The sequence below is a fragment of the Podarcis liolepis genome (genome assembly GCF_965112155.1).
Source record: "Podarcis liolepis genome assembly, chromosome: 7".
In the NCBI taxonomy this organism is placed as follows: Eukaryota; Metazoa; Chordata; class Lepidosauria; order Squamata; family Lacertidae; genus Podarcis; species Podarcis liolepis.
This window is the reverse complement of record NC_139561.1, coordinates 92691581-92710498: the sequence shown is the minus strand read 5'-3', so window position 1 is coordinate 92710498 and position 18918 is coordinate 92691581. Positions and strand designations below refer to the sequence as shown.

The 18918-nt window shown below is 51.1% G+C and overlaps 2 protein-coding genes and 1 long non-coding RNA gene across 5 annotated transcripts in view; all 3 read right to left on the bottom strand.

Annotated features, from left to right (window-relative positions):
• LOC310712900 (neuroglobin-like) overlaps nt 1–3643 on the bottom strand; it is a 40882-nt gene extending 37239 nt beyond the window's left edge. Inside the window, exon 1 of one of the 2 annotated variants that reach the window (XM_083516351.1) lies at nt 3208–3643. The gene's annotated coding sequence lies outside the window, so the exon portion shown is untranslated. Of the gene's footprint in view, nt 1–153; nt 244–3207 lie in introns of those variants that run through there. The other variant, XM_083516352.1, reaches the window with a different exon arrangement.
• LOC310712949 overlaps nt 1–18918 on the bottom strand; it is a 2318697-nt gene that overhangs the window by 738548 nt on the left and 1561231 nt on the right. The window lies entirely within an intron of this gene.
• PLEKHG2 (pleckstrin homology and RhoGEF domain containing G2) overlaps nt 11311–18918 on the bottom strand; it is a 74702-nt gene continuing 67094 nt past the window's right edge. For both annotated transcript variants that reach the window (XM_083516101.1, XM_083516102.1), the window contains exon 18: nt 11311–17715. In XM_083516101.1, the coding sequence (XP_083372227.1) occupies nt 15674–17715 (2042 nt within the window). In that variant the 3' untranslated portion in view covers nt 11311–15673. The remainder of the gene's footprint in view (nt 17716–18918) is intronic.

Here is an 18918-nt window from a genome sequence, read left to right as displayed (position 1 = left end):
CACTTAGCAAATGTAAGAAGAATTTGCTAGACCCACCTAGTCATAGAATCATAGATCTGTAGAGTTGGAAGAGACCTCCAGTGTCATCTAGTTCAACCCCGCCCCCCTGCGCGCAATGTGGGAAGAAGCACCTGTCCCATCTGGGGCTCGAACCTGCAATATTGGTGTTCTCAGTGCCACTCCAGGATCCTGCCGTCACCCAGAAGGCTCTTCTGGGAAACCCACAAGCAGAATGCCAGCACAATTAGCAGCTCTCCCTTCCTGCGGTTTCCAGCAGTTGAGATTTAGAAGCACGGCTGCCTCGACTGTGGAGGCAGAATAGAGAAGTCCTGGCAAGCAACCATCAATTGTTGTTGTTGAGTCGTTTAGTCGTGTCCGCCTCTTCATGACCCCCTGGACCAGAGCACGCCAGGCACTCCTGTCTTCCATTGCCTCCCCCCAGTTTGGTCAAACTCATGCTGGTCGCTTTGAGAACACTGTCCCACCATCTCGTCCTCTGTCGTCCCCTTCTTCTCCTTGTGCCCTCCATCTTTCCCGGCATCAGGGTCTTTTCCAGGGAGTCTTCTCTTCTCCTGAGGTGGCCAAAGTCTTGGAGCCTCAGCTTCACGATCTGTCCTTCCAGTGAGCACTCAGGGCTGATTTCCTTCACAATGGAGAGGTTGGATCTTCTTGCAGTCCATGGGACTCTCCAGAGGCTCCTCCAGCACCAGAATTCAAAAGCATCAATTCTTCGGTGATCAGCCTTCTTTATGGTCCAGCTCTCACTTCCATACATCACGACTGGGAAAACCATAGCTTGAACTATACGGACCTTTGTTGGCAAGGTGATGTCTCTGCGACCATCAATAGCCTCCATGAACTGGTCCACTCTTCCTTCAAAGTCCTACAAGCTGTTGGATATCACTGTCTCCAGTGGGAGGGAGTTCCATAGGATAACTCTCTGCCCTAAATCTCCCAAGGTTGAGCATTTTTGGACGTCCACCTCCAAGCCACCATCAGAGAGACAGGGGGCAAGGATGGGGCTGACTGGTGGGTCTTGGGGACTGGGTGAACCCTGGAGCAGCACCCAGGCTGCAGTGCTCCAGGGGAGGTTTTGCTGAAATGCCAGGAGGGCTAATAATAATATAATAATTTTTTTTTATACCCTGTCCTTGCCGGTTCAGAAAACTGGGCTCAGGGCGGCTAACAACAAATTTAAAACACTTAATTGATGCAACAAAAAACAGCATAAAATACAGTATCAATAACAATAAATTCAGAATTCAAAAATCAATTTAAGGGGGAAATCCATCCAATAAACATTAGATGATCCCCAGTGCTAGCTGGCTAAATTAGTCCTACTTGGGCCAGTGAGGAGACCAGGGGAGAATTAGCTGTGGGGTCTCAGACCAGGTAATCTTCATAAAAAGGGGAGGGGGTGGGAAGGAAGGGAAATAAATAAGAACTGGAGGAGAGGTCAGCCTCTGATCCACCCAGCGGCACAGAAAACAAACTGAGACTGAGGTTGCAATCCTGTGCACACTTACTTGGGAGCAAGCCCCACCAAACTCAATGAATTTGCTTCTGGGTAAATGCACATAGGATTGTGCTGTGATGCAAGAAAGGTCAAGCTAGAATAAAATTCACAAGCAAGGGAAGATTCACTTTGCTTCCCACCCCTGTCAACACTCTGCTGGAGCACAGAGACTTGTTCCCCCACTTTTGGGGCGTGTGTGTGTTTATCTCCAACTCCTCGAAAGATTCCATCAACGGCGTCTCCAAAAATTTTTACACATCACTTGGGAAGACAGGCGAACTAATACCAGTGGACTGGAAGAAGCAAAGAACTCCAGTGTTGAAGCAATGATTCTTCAACATCAACTTTGCTGGACTGGTCATGTTGTGCGGATGCCTGATGATCGTCTTCCAAAGCAACTACAGTGGTACCTCGGGTTAAGTACTTAATTCATTCCAGAGGTCTGTTCTTAACCTGAAACTGTTCTTAGCCTGAAGCACCACTTTAGCTAATGGGGCCTCCTGCTGCCACCGCACCACCGCTGCACGATTTCTGTTCTCATCCTGAAGCAAAGTTCTTAACCCAAGGTAATATTTCTGGGTTAGCGGAGTCTGTAACCTGAAGCGTATGTAAACTGAAACGTCTGTAACCCGAGGTACCACTGTACTCTATTCAAACTTAATGGAAAGCGTAATGCTGGTGGTCAACAAAAGAGGTTTAAAGACTCTCTCAAGGCAAATCTAAAAAATGTAGTATAAACACTGACAACTGGGAAACACTGGCCTGCGAGTGCTGCAGTTGGAGAACAGCCTTGACCAAAGGTGTCCTGGGATTTGAAGACTCTCGAACTCAGGACACAAGGAAGAAACGTGCTAAGAGGAAGGCACGCTTGGCAAATGCACACCGTGATCAACTCCTGCCCGTGAACCAATGTCCCCACTGTGGAAGGACGTGTGGATCCAGAATTGGCCTCCACAGTCACTTACGGACTCACTGTTAAGACCATGTTCATGGAAGACAATTCTACTGGGCTATTTGCCCAATAGACCACTATTTATCTCGGTGATGGCAGAGAAAGTGAAACTATCTTAGAACAGCAAGAGAGGCAGTGTGATGTAATGGTTAGAGTGTCACAGAGTAGTGCCTGGGAGCCAGGGTTCAAATCTTCCACTCAGCCCTGAAGCTTGGGCCAGTCACAGCCTCTCAGCCTGACCTACCTCTCAGGGTTGTTGTGTGAGCATCAAATGGGGAGAAGAACTATTTATGCCACCTTAACCTCCTTGGAGAAAAGGGTGCATTAATGCAACAAAACTTCAACAAATATTGCAGGTTGTGGGGGGGGGATCTCATTCCCTAGCAATGCAACAGACCGAAAAGCACCCACTGTCCACATTTAATTTGTAAGCTTTCTGGGGCAGAGACCTGTTCCCTGCTTTGTGGGGGGGGGCGCTATGTGGGCTTATTTTCCCGTGCCTATCTATGAAATTAATGCAATGTTAGAACTGCAGCCAGCGGGTCAGGGGGAGAGATCTCATTCCCTGGCGATGAAACAGACCCCAGAATGCCCACTGTCAACAGTTAAGTTTGCAAGTTCTCTGGCGCAGATACTTATTTCCGCCTCGGTTTGGGGTTGCAGCCAGCTCTGGGGAAGGAGAAGGGCAAAGATTCTCCTTTCCTCAGCCTTGATAAAAGACCAAAAAGTGCCCACTTACCCGCGCAAGTTCTTCTCCGCAAGGGCTGGGGGGGGAAACACCCGGTTCAGCAACTTCAGGAGGAAATTCCAGAGTGGAGAAAAGCAACAAACTGTCTTTGGAAGGAAATTCCCTCCTGCGCTGCTGTGATTCCTGCTCACAGTCTTTTCTCTCTTCTCCAGCAGGTGAATCCCATATGCAGCCTGCAGATCAAGCACCCAAGAGCAGCTCCAGGATCTTAGAGCCTGCCCCGTTCAGACCCGCGCTCCCTCCTTCCTCTCCCGAGACAGCAGAGCAACGCCATCACCATCACTTAGCTCTCCTGCCGCTGCTCTATTTAAATACAAATGGATCATTCTCCCTTTCATCTCCACCTGAAGCAATGAAAGCAGAGGTTCAATTAATGCGCAGAAGAGATGGAGGGGGGAATGTTTGCCGGCGCCCATCTGTGCACAACAAGCGCGTTGGAGAGGATTTCTCCCTCCCTCCAGGGGAATAAGGGCTGGCAAGCAGGAGGGCTGGGCGCCAGGAATGGGAGAAAGGAAGGAAAAGGCGATCCTGCAGAGAAGTGGCTCTCAGCAGCAGTTGCGTTTTGGCACCCGGGTGGGCTCCATTTCCTGCACCCCACGCCTTGTGCTGAGCATTTGCCAGTGCCGGATTTATGTACAGTGGTGCCTCGGGTTATGGGACGCGGGTGGCGCTGTGGGTTAAACCACAGAGCCTAGGACTTGCCAATCAGAAGGTCGGCAGTTCAAATCCCCGCAACAGGGTGAGCTCCCGTTGCTCGGTCCCAGCTCCTGCCAACCTAGCAGTTCGAAAGCACGTCAAAGTGCAAGTAGATAAATAGGTACCGCTCCGGCAGGAAGGTAAACGGCGTTTCCGTGCGCTGCTCTGGTTCGCCACAAGCGGCTTAGTCATGCTGGCCACATGACCCGGAAGCTGTACACCGGCTCCCTTGGCCAATAAAGCAAGATGAGCGCCGCAACCCCAGAGTCGGCCACGACTGGACCTAATGGTCAGGGGTCTCTTTACCTTTTTAAAGTCCCCACACCCCAGAAAGAAGGCATCCCTGTGTTATTGGCAGGGTGTATGACAATGTTCTTTTTCTTTGATATATCTAAATAAAGTGAAACCGCATGCCAATAAATTCATTGCCATCTGATTGACATTCCAAGGCTCCGGTCAGTTTTTCCATGAGCTGGAGAGACCACAAAGGATTTCCAAGTGTTTTCCAGCAGCAAGCTATAACTCTTTTGGCCGCAACCGATAAAAGAGTTATAAGGTATTTGTGGTGCAAATCTTCCAGTTGGCCCACAGGTAAAGATGGAAGGATCTGTCAATTTGTTCCCGTCTCATTTGTTCCCAATTCTCATTTGTTCCCGTCTTAAATTCAGCTCCCCCCATTTTGCAGCGATTTGAGTTTTATTTATTTTGGTGTTACACACACACACACACACCAAAATGCAGAAACATTTTCACTGGGACATTTTGGTGTGAACTTCTAACAAGCACACATTTTTTTTATATACAGCTTTGACAAATATTCTGGGAGCAATTATTCTCACCAATATAAATATTCATCTTTATCAGGGGTCAGCAAACTTTTTCAGCAGGGGGTCGGTCCGCTGTCTCTCAGACATTGTGGGGGGCCGGACTATTTTTTTTTTGGGGGGGGAGAACGAATTCCTATGCCCCACAAATAACCCAGAGATGCATTTTAAATAAAAGGACACATTCTACTCATGTAAAAACACGCTGATTCCTGGACCGTCCGCAGGCCGGATTGAGAAGGTGATTGGGCCGGATCCGGCCCCCGGGCCTTAGTTAGCGTATCACCTATCCATGATCTTTATGTACGCTTTCCTTAACTGATGGATTTATGGAAGCGTCGTTTGGCTGGAAAACAGCAGTGCAAAATTCAGAGAAACACCAAATTCGGAGGAAGACTGCGTTTCAATCTCCGCCTTGTTCCGGAAAGTTTGGGAAAGCTTGCATTTAAATGCAGACTGGCTCGAATTGGTCCCCCACCCCTACGTCTGCAGATGTCCTTTCTGTCTGCACTTGCAAAAGGATTCCGGGTGCTTTTGGCTATTGTGTGTGTGTGTGTGTGTGTGTGTGTGTGTGTGTGTGTGTTGGATCAGAAAAGGAGGGGCTGCAATGGAGATCATGTTCCATGCTCAGCCAAGCAGAATGTTCTGGCTTCTGTCGAATTATCAAATTGTTCTCCAAGTTTGCAGCGTCATTTAATACGGAGAGGGGGGAACCTCCACCCTCTTTGACCAGCACTTTGATACACGACTGCAAGCTCTCTCAGGCCTGATCTCTTTCCCCAATGGAGCAATTCATGGAATCATGTTTCCCATCCGGCCAGCCCTTTTGCACAAATCTGAGCAGGAAACACTCAGAATGAGAAAGGGAAAGGGAATTTTGGCAGGACGGTCGTTTTTTAAACGCTGCCTTCTTACCCAGCCATGACACGCTGACCTTGAACCACCTTGCCAGGCCCTACGGAACCGCGGTTCAGAAGGGGGAGTGAAGTTCAGTTTTTAAAGAGCCTTTTTGGGGGGTGGGGGAGGGGACACGTGAGCGATTTGTGACGAATTCAAATTTTGCTTATGTTGGAGAGCGGTGTTTGTGCGTGGACATGGAGCACTTTGGGTTTTCTGTATCTTACCGTATCTGAAGAAGTGTGCATGCACACGAAAGCTCATACCAAGAACTAACTTAGTTGGTCTTTAAGGTGCTACTGGAAGGAATTTTTTTGTTTTGACTATGGCAGACCAACACGGCTACCTATCTGTAACTCGTATTTTCCCATGTATAAGACGCCCCCGTGTATAAGACGCCCCCTCTTTTTGGGGGCTCCAAATTGAGGAAATGGGGGGATATTGCACAGACTTGTTGAGCTTTATTTGGGGGCGCGGTTGCCAAAAATCGCTCACCTGCAGGACTGCAACAGCCAATCGCACGTGCAACCACAAAGCTGCAATCTAATGCATGATCACTGATCACTGATAGCAAGCGCCAATCACCTGCCTGCGCCATGGCCCCACCCCATGGGCAGTTCACCCCGCCCCTATGGGGGGGGTCCGCACTGGGTGCTGGAGAGGCTTCCTCCGCCGCTGGCTGGACCAGATGAGGCCGCTGGCCTGATCCAGCAGGCTTTTTATTGTGCACGTGCTTTTATAAATTTAATTGAATTTCCCCATGTTACACATTTTCCTATAAGCATTACGTGGAACTCCCACCCCACGCCCCTTCCATGGTGTTCTATCTATGCTGTCGTTTAAATGTTGCATATATATTTTAAAATTCTTAATCTCTAGGTTTAATCATCCTAAGTATTCGTCTCAATATTTCGGAGCTGTTCATATTTCAAATCATGCTCACGTTTTCATAATACTGTTGTTGTTGCTGTTTAGTCGTTTAGTCATGTCCGTCTCTTCGTGACCCCCTGGACCAAAGCACACCAGGCACTTCTGTCTTCCACTGCCTCCCGCAGTTTGGTCAAACTCATGCTGGTAGCTTTGAGAACACTGTCCCACCATCTTGTCCTCTGTCTTCCCTTCTCCTTGGGCCCTCCATCTTTCCCAACATCAGGGTCTTTTCCAGGGAGTCTTCTCTTCTCAGGAGGTGGCCAGAGTTTCAGAGCCTCGGCTTCAGGATCTGTCCTTCCAGTGAGCACTCAGGGCTGATTTCCTTCAGAATGGAGAGATTTGATCTTCTTGCAGTCCAGGGGACTCTCAAGAGTCTCCCCCAGCACCATAATTCATAAAATATTCTACGAGATACTTCCATTTGGCTTTTTGTTCGTTACTTAGTTTGTTCTGGTTCTTAAGCAGAAAGTCCTCTGGGATTCGCTTGTAAAGGATGCCTGATGCTGTTGTCATGGCATTTTTGTGGGCACAAGGCCTCTGCCTTCTGGCTCAGCCCCCCTCTCTCTTCCTTATGCAACAGATGGACTAATGGCCCCTTCTCCCAGGTAGCACAGGAATGCAGGAACTGGTACCCAGAGAGGCAGCTTCGCCTACGGCAACAGAATCGCCCTGGACTTGTGTTCCAGGAAGCTACTGGGAGCTTTTGCTTGAGGGTGGAAGTTTATAAATTGACACGTGGCAGGAAAAGAGCAGATACAGAAATGTCCCCCCCGCCCTTCTCGGAACACCAGAACTTGTGACATCCAACAAAAATGAACATTTGGAAGATTCAGGACAGAGAAAATAAAGTCCTTCTTCATGCAACACACAGTTAAAGAAGAACTCCCTGTGGGTTGTAATCCGCTGGGAGCAGTCAAGTACAACATTCCTTGCTTTCCTAGAGCGGACATGCAAGCGGATGTTTGGTCCAGCTTCCTGTTCCTCCGGGCTGGATCATCCTTCCTTGCATGGGAATAGTGGGTGGGTGTGAACTTACCTGTCTGTGATGGCCTGGGATTCGGACTTGGAGGCTGAACCTGAGGGATCCCAGCCTGCACAGGAGTCCCCGCCTCCAGAACCAGCTGAGCCGGGGCTGGGGCCTGAGCCTGAAGGGTCCTCACCTGTGCCGGATCCTCAGGTGCAGGCACCAGCTGAGTCTGCTCTGGCTCCGGAGGTGAGGGAGGACCCATTGCCTGCAGGTGCTCCACTCTCAGCCCCATCAGGGGAAGAGGAGGCTGCCTCTGGGTCCGGTAACCCTCCAGCCTCTCCTGAGCTGCAGAGACTCAGGGCAGAGAGGCGGAGGGAACTAAGTTCCCGCAGGAGGAGTGCTCGCCTCCAGGCCAGGAGAGGCAAGTCACCTGAGGATTGGGGCCGCCCTATGCTTCAGGGCAGATAAAAGCCGGCCAGCCCCAGTCCCAAGTTGCGGGAGCAACATTGTTGGACAGAACCCTGTCCTGCTTTCCTGCCTGAGCTCCTGACCCGCCCTGGCTCCCTGCTTGCAAGCCTGTTGCTGACTTCACCCAACTCCCTGCCCTGCACCCAGCTCCAGCTACTACGGACTGCCTCCATGTTGCACCTTTGACCACAGACCAGACTTGGACCTCGCCTCTCGGGTAACCCAAGGGAGCAGCACACCGTCCAGGTAACAAAAGGACGAGTCACGCAGCACCCTCTCTCTTTCCCTTCCTTCTTCGTTTGATCAGCTTCTAGCTAGGACTGCCCTGCTAGCTCCCAGCGAGCAAAAGAATTGGGACTATTCCCCCATATGGGGTAGATCCACATGTACATATTGGTAACTAAGTCTGCCTCCAGGAATCCAACTGTGAACTGATGTGAGTAAACTTCTTTGATAGACTTTGAATAAGATTGTGGCGTCTTTCCTCTTTTAAGAGGGATTAAAGGGAACTTTGGGACGCGGGCGGCGCTGTGGGTTAAACCACTGAGCCTAGGGCTTGCCAATCAGAAGGTCGGCGATTCGAATCTCTGCAACGGGGTGAGCTCCTGTTGCTCTGTCCCTGCTTCTGCCAACCTAGCAGTTTGAACGCACGTCAAAGTGCAAGCAGATAAATAGGTACCGCTCCTGCCGCATTCTGGATTAGTTATAGTTTCCGGGTCACCTGCAAAGGTAGCCCCACGTAATGTTCTTCTGTAAGAGATGGGTCATCGTGGAAGAGAAACCTCCCCCTTGGTTCCCTACGCACCTTCTCTGGGGAAAAGGCATCTGCAGCAGGAGTGGGGAACTGGGCAAATGCACAGAGGAGAAGGCTACCAGTGGCTTTGACATATAAAATGTTACCTGGCTCTGGATCTCATTCCTCAAGGACTGCCTCTCCTAGAATCATAGAATCCTAGAGTTGGAAGAGACCACAAGGGCCATCGAGTCCAACCCCTTGGCCAAGCAGGAAACACCATCAGAGCACTCCTGACATATGGTTGTCAAGCCTCTGCTTAAAGACCTCCAAAGGAGGAGACTCTACCACACTCCTTGGCAGCAAATTCCACTGTCAAACAGCTCTTACTGTCAGGAAGTTCTTCCTAATGTTTAGGTGGAATCTTCTTTCTTGTAGTTTGGATCCATTGCTCCGTGTCCGCTTCTCTGGAGCAGCAGAAAACAACCTTTCTCCCTCCTCTGTGTGACATCCTTTTATAGATTTGAACATGGCTATCATATCACCCCTTAACCTCCTCTTCTCCAGGCTAAACATGCCCAGCTCCCTTAGCCGTTCCTCATAAGGCATCGTTTCCAGGCCTTTGACCATTTTGGTTGCCCTCCTCTGGACACGTTCCAGTTTGTCAGTGTCCTTCTTGAACTGTGGTGCCCAGAACTGGACACAGTACTCCAGGTGAGGTCTGACCATACAATGACCATGAGGTGAGGTTCTCATACAAACTGACCCACGCCCTGCGATCGTCGCCTGAGACCTTCTTCATGTGCCTCCCTCCTGAGAGGTCCAGATGGTGGCAACATGAGAACGGGGCCTTTTTTGTGGTGGCTCCCCATTTATGGAATGCTCTCCCTAGGGAGGCTCACATGGCCCCTTAATTACATGTCTTTCTTTTTTTAACCAGACCTTTGGCTTTTAATTATCTATGGCCGTTTTGCACGGGTCCGAAGGTAGCTTTGAAGGTGTTTATTTGCTGGTTTTAATACTGTATATGCATGAGTTTGTTCTTTTGCCTAAAATACTGCGACTCTCTGTGAGTTGCTGTAGCAAAAAAAAAAGGAATGGTAAATCTAACAAGTGATGGTGGTGGTGGTGATTTCATTTCAGTGCCCAAGATAAAATCACTGCAAGGGCAAGCAAAAGACTTGCCCAAATGGAAAATAAAAACGGAAAATAACCTGAGGAATGTTTCAAAAACACAAAGAAAAAGACTGGCTCCAGCTTTGTGGATAAAAAGTTTCCCGTTTATTTGCTCTGGTGACGCCACTCCTTTTCAAAAGAAACAGCTCCACGTCATATTATAAATTGATTTTATGTACATTGGGAAAACAATGGGGAGAAAGACATCACTATATAAAAGGAGGAGGCCGGTGTTATCAATATTTATTTACAAGGGTGGGGAGATTTTAAAAAACCAGTACCCATTCTGATGAGGTCGAAAGGAACACCCCTCTTGCTGTTAAATTAAACACACACACAACCGTGTCACTATAAATAGACATTTTTGTAAAACACGCACACACACAAAATCTGTTAACCAATGGGGATTCCCAAGAAAAGGCAGCGTGCCCCTTGAATAAAAAAAGTGCATACGTTCATTTTCTCGCAAGGTTTAAACTGAAGCAGCTTGGAAACCTCTGGGCGGAAGGCAGCAAAAAAAAAAGGGAAGTGGTTTCACATCCGAAACGTTTGAAGAGCAAAAAACTGATTCTGGAGTCTTGGTTGCTGAGCCAATCGCCCGGTTGCTCCTCTGATCCACAGGATCACAAGACCGTTGCATACCTCTGGCAGAAAATCCAGACTAGATCCCCACCCCTTTCACACTCAGACATACCCACCCGGGTTCAAATGGGGCACAAGGCAGCCCCAACCCCATTTGTTAAAGTAAGGCTTGTGCAGGAGGTCTTCCCACTAGACCAGTGGTTCCCAGAGTGGGGGGTGGGATTACCGGTGTGTGTGTCTGTGTGTGTCTAGGTAAAGGTAAAGGGACCCCTGACCGTTAGGTCCAGTCGCGGACGACTCTAGGGTTGCGGCGCTCATCTCGCTTTACTGGCCGTGGGAGCAGGCGTCCAGCTTCCGGGTCATGTGGCCAGCAGGACTAAGCCGCTTCTGGCAAACCAGAGCACCACACGGAAACGCCGTTTACCTTCCCGCCGGAGCGGTACCTATTTATCTACTTGCACTTTGATGTGCTTTCGACCTGCTAGGTTGGCAGGAGCAGGGACTGAGCAACGGGAGCTCACCCCATTGCGGGGATTCGAACCGCCGACCTTCTGATCGGCAAGCCCAAGAGGCTCAGGGGTTTAACCCACAGCGCCACCTGCATCCCTTAAGGTAAAGGGACCCCTGACCATTAGGTCCAGTCATGACCAACTCTGGGGTTACGTGCTCATCTCGCTTTACAGGCCAAGGGAGCCAGCGTTTGTCCGCTCTGCAGACAAGTTTTCCGGGTCATGTGGCCAGTATGACTAAGCCGCTTCTGGCGAACCAGAGCAGCGCACTGAAACGCCGTTTACCTTCCCCCAGGAGCGGTACCTATTTATCTACTTGCACTCTGACGTGCTTTCGAACTGCTAGCTTGGCAGGAGCAGGGACCGAGCAATGGGAGCTCACCCCGTCGCGGGGATTCGAACTGCTGACCTTCTGATCGGCAAGTCCTAGGCCCTGTGGTTTAACCCACAGCGCCACCCGCGTCCTTGTGTGTGGCTCTAAGAAGGTATAAATGACTCTCTGGCATGACTGATCAACTTCATCAACTGTGTCAAATTAATTAAGTGAAAGCATTCAGACTGGATTTGAACAGGTGTGCCATTGATTGCTACTGTTTTGAATTTTATTGCATTATCTTCCTTAGTGCGCCGTGCAAACCGCTACTCTGAAGAATGCTTTTTGCAGGGTCGGGAACCCAGGAAGGCGGTGGATGGAAAAAGTTTGGGAACCACTGGGCTAGATTGTGCCCCATGAATCAATTCCGGATCACACTCATTTTGGGACCCCCATAATCCACAGGGTATGGCTGCCATCATGCCTCACATGAACTCCACCCCGTTCTCCACCAAATTCTCTATCAAAAACATACCTAGCTTGAAACCCTTCCTGACTCCCCTTGCCAGGACCCCCTCTGTGCTCCCTCCTTCTCACTGGTCAGATAAAGGCCCCTTCCCTTCCCAGTCCCCAATTCTCCCTTCCCCAAATTAATGGGGTCAGGAGCTGTTGTATATTTCCCTTGGCGATTTCTAGTTACTGTATTTTTCTCTCTATAAGACGCACTTTTCCCCTCCTAAAAAGTAAGGGGAAATGTGTGTGCATCTTATGTAGTGAATGCAGGCTGCGCAGCTCTCGCTGAAGCCAGAAGAGCAAGAAGGATCAGTAGGCACCGATCCCTCTTGCTGTCCTGGCTTCAGGAATAGCCACACAAAGCCTCTTGAGTGCAGCGGGAGCACTCCTCCCTCTTCGCTCAAGAGGCTTTGCGTTGCTTTCTTGTTTCCCTCCTCTAAGAACTAGGTGCGTCTTATGGTCGGGTGCGTCTTATAGAGCGGAAAATACAGTAGGTCATCCTTCTCCAACCTGGGCTCCTCCAGATGTCTCTGAACATTGCTTCTTCGCCCAATGAACTATGGAACTCCCCGCTGCTTGGTGATGATTCACCAAGCTGGATGGCTCTAAAGGAAGACTGGGCAAAAGCATGGAGGGCACAGAGAATGCTCCTGGTGGCTACCAGTCACCATGGCTATGCCCTGCCTCCAATGCTTCTGAAGGACCGTTCCTGGAAACCGCAGGAGGGCTGTTGTGCTTGAATCCTGCTTGTGGATTTCCCAGTAAAGGCATCTGGTCAGCCCCTGTGAGAACAGGATGCTGGACTAGAAGGGCCATGGGCCTGATCCAGCGGCCAGGCTCTTTCTTGAGTTCCTAAAGGAGCCCAGTAGTGATGTGTGGAAGTGAGAGCTGGACCATAAAGAAGGCTGATCGCCAAAGAATGGATGCTTTTGAATTATGTTGCTGGAGGAGACTCTTGAGAGTCCCATGGACTGCAAGAAGATCCAACCTCTCCATTCTGAAGGAAATCAGCCCTGAGTGCTCACTGGAAGGACAGATCCTGAAGCTGAGGCTCCAAGACTTTGGCCACCTCAGGAGAAGAGAAGACTCCCTGGAAAAGACCCTGATGTTGGGAAAGATGGAGGGCAGAAGGAGAAGGGGACGACAGAGGACGAGATGGTGGGACAGTCTTCTCGAAGCTACCAGCATGAGTTTGACCCAACTGCGGGAGGCAGTGGAAGACAGGAGGGCCTGGCGTGCTCTGGCCCATGGGGTCACGAAGAGTCGGATACCACTAAACGACTCAACAACAACAATGGAGTCCCCAGGTCCAGAGGCAGTCTATCCTGATCGCTGGGTTCCTAGGGGTGTTTAGCCACGGCGAGGACAGGATGATGGACTGGACAGGGCACTGGCCTGATCCACCGGGGGTCTTCTGGTGTTCTTACATGGGGGGCATCTCAAGGGCATCAGGAAGTTTGGTCCACTTCCACCACAACTAGCTGGACTGGGGTCTGAGTCGATGGAGGCCCTAGGCTGCCTCTGGCACGAAGATACTTTTAGTCCTTGAAATTCCCCTGCTAGCGACTTCCACAATTGTGGGAGAAGAACACTGACACGCCATTCAGTTCCTAACAGAGGAAATCTCCTGCATGACAGGGCCAGATGGCACAGGAGATCGCAGCAAAGGAGAATAGAAAGGACCATGGAAATTTAAGAAATTGGCAAGAGGAGCCACTGCTGCTCGTTCTAAAGAGGAACCTGTTTGAAAGTTTCTCAAAAACCAGGGGGACTTCTTGGAAGGGAGAGTCAAGGAGGTGGGATCCCATCTTTGAAAGATTCTTGGAGGTTCTGTAAAACCACAACAGAAGCTCAGCTAGGCTGTGAGCCAGAAGAAATGAGGACATCTCAGAGGAGGCCAGCGTGGCTAACAAGCAGAGGCAAGGATGTTCTAAAAAGGCGCCAGGAGAACAAAACTGAGCAGAAGCTCTGTCTGGCACAGCGGATGTAAGTTGATGATACAGTTTGGATGGGGGAAATAATTTGTGGAGCATCTTGCTAAAACTGTTAAGAAACATTTTTTGGAAATACACCAAAAGCAGGAAATTATCCAGGGAAATGGAAGGACCGTTGGATGACAACAGAGTGGAAGGTGTGCTAAAATAAAAAAAGGGAGAGAGAGAGATTGCAGAGATGAATTCATTGCCGGGGGTTGGAATAGATGACCTTTGGAGATCCCTTCCAACTCTACTGTTTTGTTATTCTATGAATGAATGACCTGCCTTTCTTTTCACAATCAGTGGAAGATGTTGGGCAGATACCCACACCTATTCTTTATCTTCCAGGGGGTGGGGTATGTCTGAAGAAATAACCAGACAGAGAAGATCAGAGGTGATATTCTAGGGCAAACAGAGAAACGAAAAATTCACAAGTCTGCACAAAATGGCAGTTCTTTGACCGAAAAGCGAACCTGCCGATCTCAACGAAAACGGACAGATTTGGCTGCTGAAATCAAGTCAGTAAAAGTCAACTCTTTGCTGGAGGATGGGAAAACAGGCAAGGTAATACCATTTTTTAATTTGTTAAAAAAAGGGTATTGGTGGGAGCAGGAGAGGGAGACAGATAATGATAAATCCATTAGCTTAACATTTGCCCTTAGAAAATTTGTGGATAGCCTTATTAAAGAGAGCATTGTTAAGGATATAGAAGGAAGGAAGGAAAGATCAGCATGGCTTCTGCAAAGGAAACTCATTCTTTCACCATTTTTGGGGGAGTTCTTTGGCAGGGCCATCTATTCGGATGGAATGGACTGTTGTGGTAGGAACACATCGTATATTTGGGCTTCCCCAAAGCCCTGGGCAAACAAAAGTTCAGGGTCATGATCCCAACTAAATGTTAGGAAGACGGTTCTGACGGTGAGAGCTATTCTCCTTCGTCAGAGGTTTTCAAACAGGGGTTGGGTGGCCATCAGTCAGGGATTCCTCCATTATTGCAAAGAAAGAAAGGCAAATCCTGTTTTATCAGGAGTCGGACTGCAAACGAAACTGGCGATGCTATACACTGCCAGTTTACGGAAGTCCATGGCCAGGCACATTCGGAACGCTGTTCCGCTTGCCTCAGAAAATAAAAATAAATAAACCAGAGCTGGCAAATGGTCAGAAGGGGCCAACCGAGGTATCAATTATGAAATTATGCAAGGTTGCAGAGGGACAGAGGAAGATTGTTGTCTTACAACAACAGAACGGTAGATTACAGTTCCCAGGGAGAATCGTGGCCCCGGGAGGGAAATACAAGGGTCTCCTGTCTCCACTGCAGACTAGGGCTCCCAGAATTCTGTGCGGGAGGGGGAAGCCATGACAGTTTTAAGGGGGCAGCATAGCGCTTTCAATGTACAAGGCGGATGCGGCTGTACAGTGGTTTAACAAATAATACGTCTTTACGGGGAACTCTGGATTGCTTCTAAAACAAAACCCACCAGAACCTGTCCTAAATCTGGGGGGAGAAAGGCAGGGTAGTGGGGGCGAGAAACATGAGAAAATGACCCCCCTCAAACAAACACATACACCTGAAACAATGACCCCAAGTGTTTCGGCACCCAACTCACCTTTCCTGCTGCTACCAATGAACTGAAACTGACTCCGACCCAGGCGAATTATTCGTTTCCAACAGAGTGAGGTTCAAAGAGGGGAAGGAGGAGAAATCACCTTTCCCTGTGGCATTGGGAGGGGGGGAGGGAGCTGCTTTGCCGATCTTTCGGACTGCACACCCACAATTCATCTCCCTTAAACTCTCCCGCCACCCACCCCTTCTCACCCCCTCCCTGGCGCAGTGGTAGGGCTTGGTCCTAGCCCCCGGCAGGACCCGGAAAGTTCACGTCTTGGGCCCCCCCTCTAAGGCACTGCCGTTGACCTTCCTGACGCTCGGCTGGTCCGGGGTGGGCAGCAGTGGGTGGGTCAGGCTGACCTGGGCGTTGCTGAAGGAGGCGATCCTACCGCTGCCACCAATCTGGATATTCACCGTTGTCGAATAACTGGCCCTCTGCTGGCTCTTCTCGGAGAGCTGCGCCGGGTCCGTGCTTACGGGGGAGTCCGATTCGGGGCAGCCCTCCCCCTCAAACGGCCTCCTCTGGGAGCTCGGCCGGCACTCCCTGCCCACGTACTTCAGACACAGGCCTGGCACGTTGGGCCACTTGATGCTGCCAATTTCGTGGGAACCGGGGGAGCCTCTGGGCGTCGGAGCGGGCAAGTTGTGGGGAGCCCCCTTGGCACACCCTAGCGGTGCCTGGTCCCCGTTTACGGCCGGGCTCTCGGCCAGCCCGCCACTGGGGAGGCTGTTTCCCCGCGGCCTCAAAGGAGGCCCCGTGGCACAGTCCGGCACCAACGGCACCGGGGAGGCGATGTGGGCGGGCGGCTGCCCAGGAGGATGGGCACACAAGGGGGCAAAGCCGCAGGCCCGGGGCCCGCTTGGAGGCGGGGAGCAGACTCGGGGCTTCACGGGGCAGGGCGACTGCACCCTAGAGTTGGGCTCAGAGGCGGAGGAGAAGGGGACGCCGTTCTCGAAGGCCTGGGCTGCTGCGGACAAGGCTCGGCGGCGGGGAGGAGAGAGGGGCCCGAAACAGCGGGCCGGAGGCGCGTCTCTCGGAAACGAGGCCTCTGGCTTCCCCAGGTTGGCGTGGGCCCTGGGCGCCCCCTTGGGGAGCAGAGCCAAAGGGTTTGCCAGGGGTCTCGGGAGCGTCGGTCCAGAGGCGGGAGGCAGGAACGGCACCTGCATTTCCTCGTGAGGAGGTCCGCCGTTTTTCCGCGCTAGGCTCTGGCTGATGCAGGAGGCCGCGATGTACCTGGAAATGGCCGCCGCACTAGAGGAGAGGCACCTGCGGACCGGAGAGGCGGGGAGGAGCTTCGGGAGCGGGGCCGGCGCGCACTGCTGTGGTGCGGAGACCGGAAGCTCTGTTGCAGCCTGGAAATCGGGCCGGGTCGGGGAAGGGGATTCTTGGACGGGGCAATTCTCCGTGCTGCGTGGCATCAGCATCGGGGCCTCTGAGGAAGCCAGTGGGAGGAGCACTGTGGCCTTTGGGGTAGAATCCAGGGCCACAGTTCCGTGGACGCCGGGCAGCATTTTGAAGGATTCGTTGCTCGATGCTGTCAGCTCTGTATGGACTTTATCGTTCTCCTGGAAAGGTGCTGAGCCTTTTTCTGTTGAACTGCCGGCTGCCGACAGCTGTAGCCCAGAGCTTGTATGGGAGGGGGGCCCTTCCTGGTTTTGGGGGGAGGCCCGCCCTGCTGGGGGAGCAGCTGGAGAACTGGGCAAACTGGGCTTCAGTTCCTCTACAGAGCCTGGAAAGACAGAAGAGTTTCCGGTCTCCAGGTCAGTGAGTCTCTGGGGGTCGTGGGAACGGCTGGGCACCCCTTTTCCTACGGTACCCGCCGGCTGTACCCCAGGCCCAGAAGATGACTGCGTTGCCTCTTCCATCTCCCCAGCCAGCTCTGACGCAGACGTGGTTTCCTCTGCGTTCGTGGCTCCAAGCGTGGTTCTCTCGGTTACGAATTTGGGGTGCAGCGGAGGCTCCCTCAATTTGCATGCCTCTTTGGCCAGGGGATCCACAGCAGGTCCGGGCGACGGGGAGTGTCTGGGGCTTCCTGGCCCTCCTCTGCTTTGCTTGCCTTCTGGGAGCGCCTCCCTACCGGCAGGTCCCGAGGCGTCAGACCCGACGCACGGAGGTTGGGGTGCGGGGCACAGAAGTCCCTGCCGTAGTGGACCCAGGAGTTCTGGGGAAAGGAGCGGGCAGGGCTTCTCAGCACGCAGTTCCAGGGCCGTCCCCCGGGTGGCGGCAGTGATAAATGTGTTCTCCTGAACTCGGACCACATGGTGCAGGGGCTCGTGGATGAGGACGTGGCCGTAGATTCGGGGCTCGCCTGCAGAAGAAGAGAGAAGAGGAGGCAGGAGGCAGCGTGAAAAGACCGACTCCTCATTCAGGGGGAGAGGAAATCAACTAGGGTCGAAAGCTTGCATTGGCTTAATCCAGGGGTCAGCAAACTTTTTCAGCAGGGGGCCGGTCCACTGACCCTTAGACCTTGTGGGGGGCCGGACTATATTTTGGAAAAAAATATGAACTAATTCCTGTGCCCCACAAATAACCCAGAGATGCATTTTAAATAAAAGCACACATTCTACTCATGTAAAAACACGCTGATTCCCGGACCGTCCACGGGCCAGATTGAGAAGGCGACTGGGCTGGATCTGGCCCCCGGGCCTTAATTTGCCTACCCATGGCTTGATCCATAGATCAATCAACCCAAGAGAGGGTTGATTAATCTTTTTTGGGGGGGGTAGGTTTCTGATTGGAGATGGTGAGGGCTAAGGTCACCCTGGCCTGTTCGCTGAGGCAACTGTGGTCATCTTTTGGAAATGGCCTTTCCTCCTAAAACATGCATACCCTCCAACATTTCTCTGATGGAAATAGGGACATCAATAATAATAATAATAATAATAATAATAATACTTGCCCATCTCACTGGGTTGCCCTAGGCACTCTGGGTGGCTTCCAACATATATAAAAACATAATATAAATGTTTTTTGAAAATCCCTATACAGGGCTGCCTTCAGCTGTCTTCTAAAGGTTGTATAATTACTTATCTCCTTGGCTTGTGGGCTGTACAACTCCATACCCTCCAACATTTCTCCAGTGAAAACAGGGACGTCTTAAGGAAAAGCATGACATTCCGGGATCAAATCAGAAACCGGGATGGCTTTTGTAAATCCGGGACTGTCCCTGGAAAATACCTGGAGGGGTCTGCCTGTTTAAAAAGCGATTTTAGGTCCCGCATCTCTTCAAATTTTAGAGGCGTCCGAAACCCCTGCTTAGTTGCTGCTGCTTTTTTATGCTATTTCCTACGGCACCAGCCATCGCACTCTCTGGAAGCTTCACTGTGCTTCCCTTTGCCCTGAGATGCAACAGGAAATGTTTGTGATTTAAGAAAAAATTCGTCGTCCCCCCCCACTGGTTGCCGACTGCAAAATCTTGGAAGATGGACACAAAAGTCCAAGGGAGATAAGAGACTCCAGCTGGCCTTGTTTTGCAGACATTTCTTGCACGGTGGGAGAGGTCAGAAAAGGG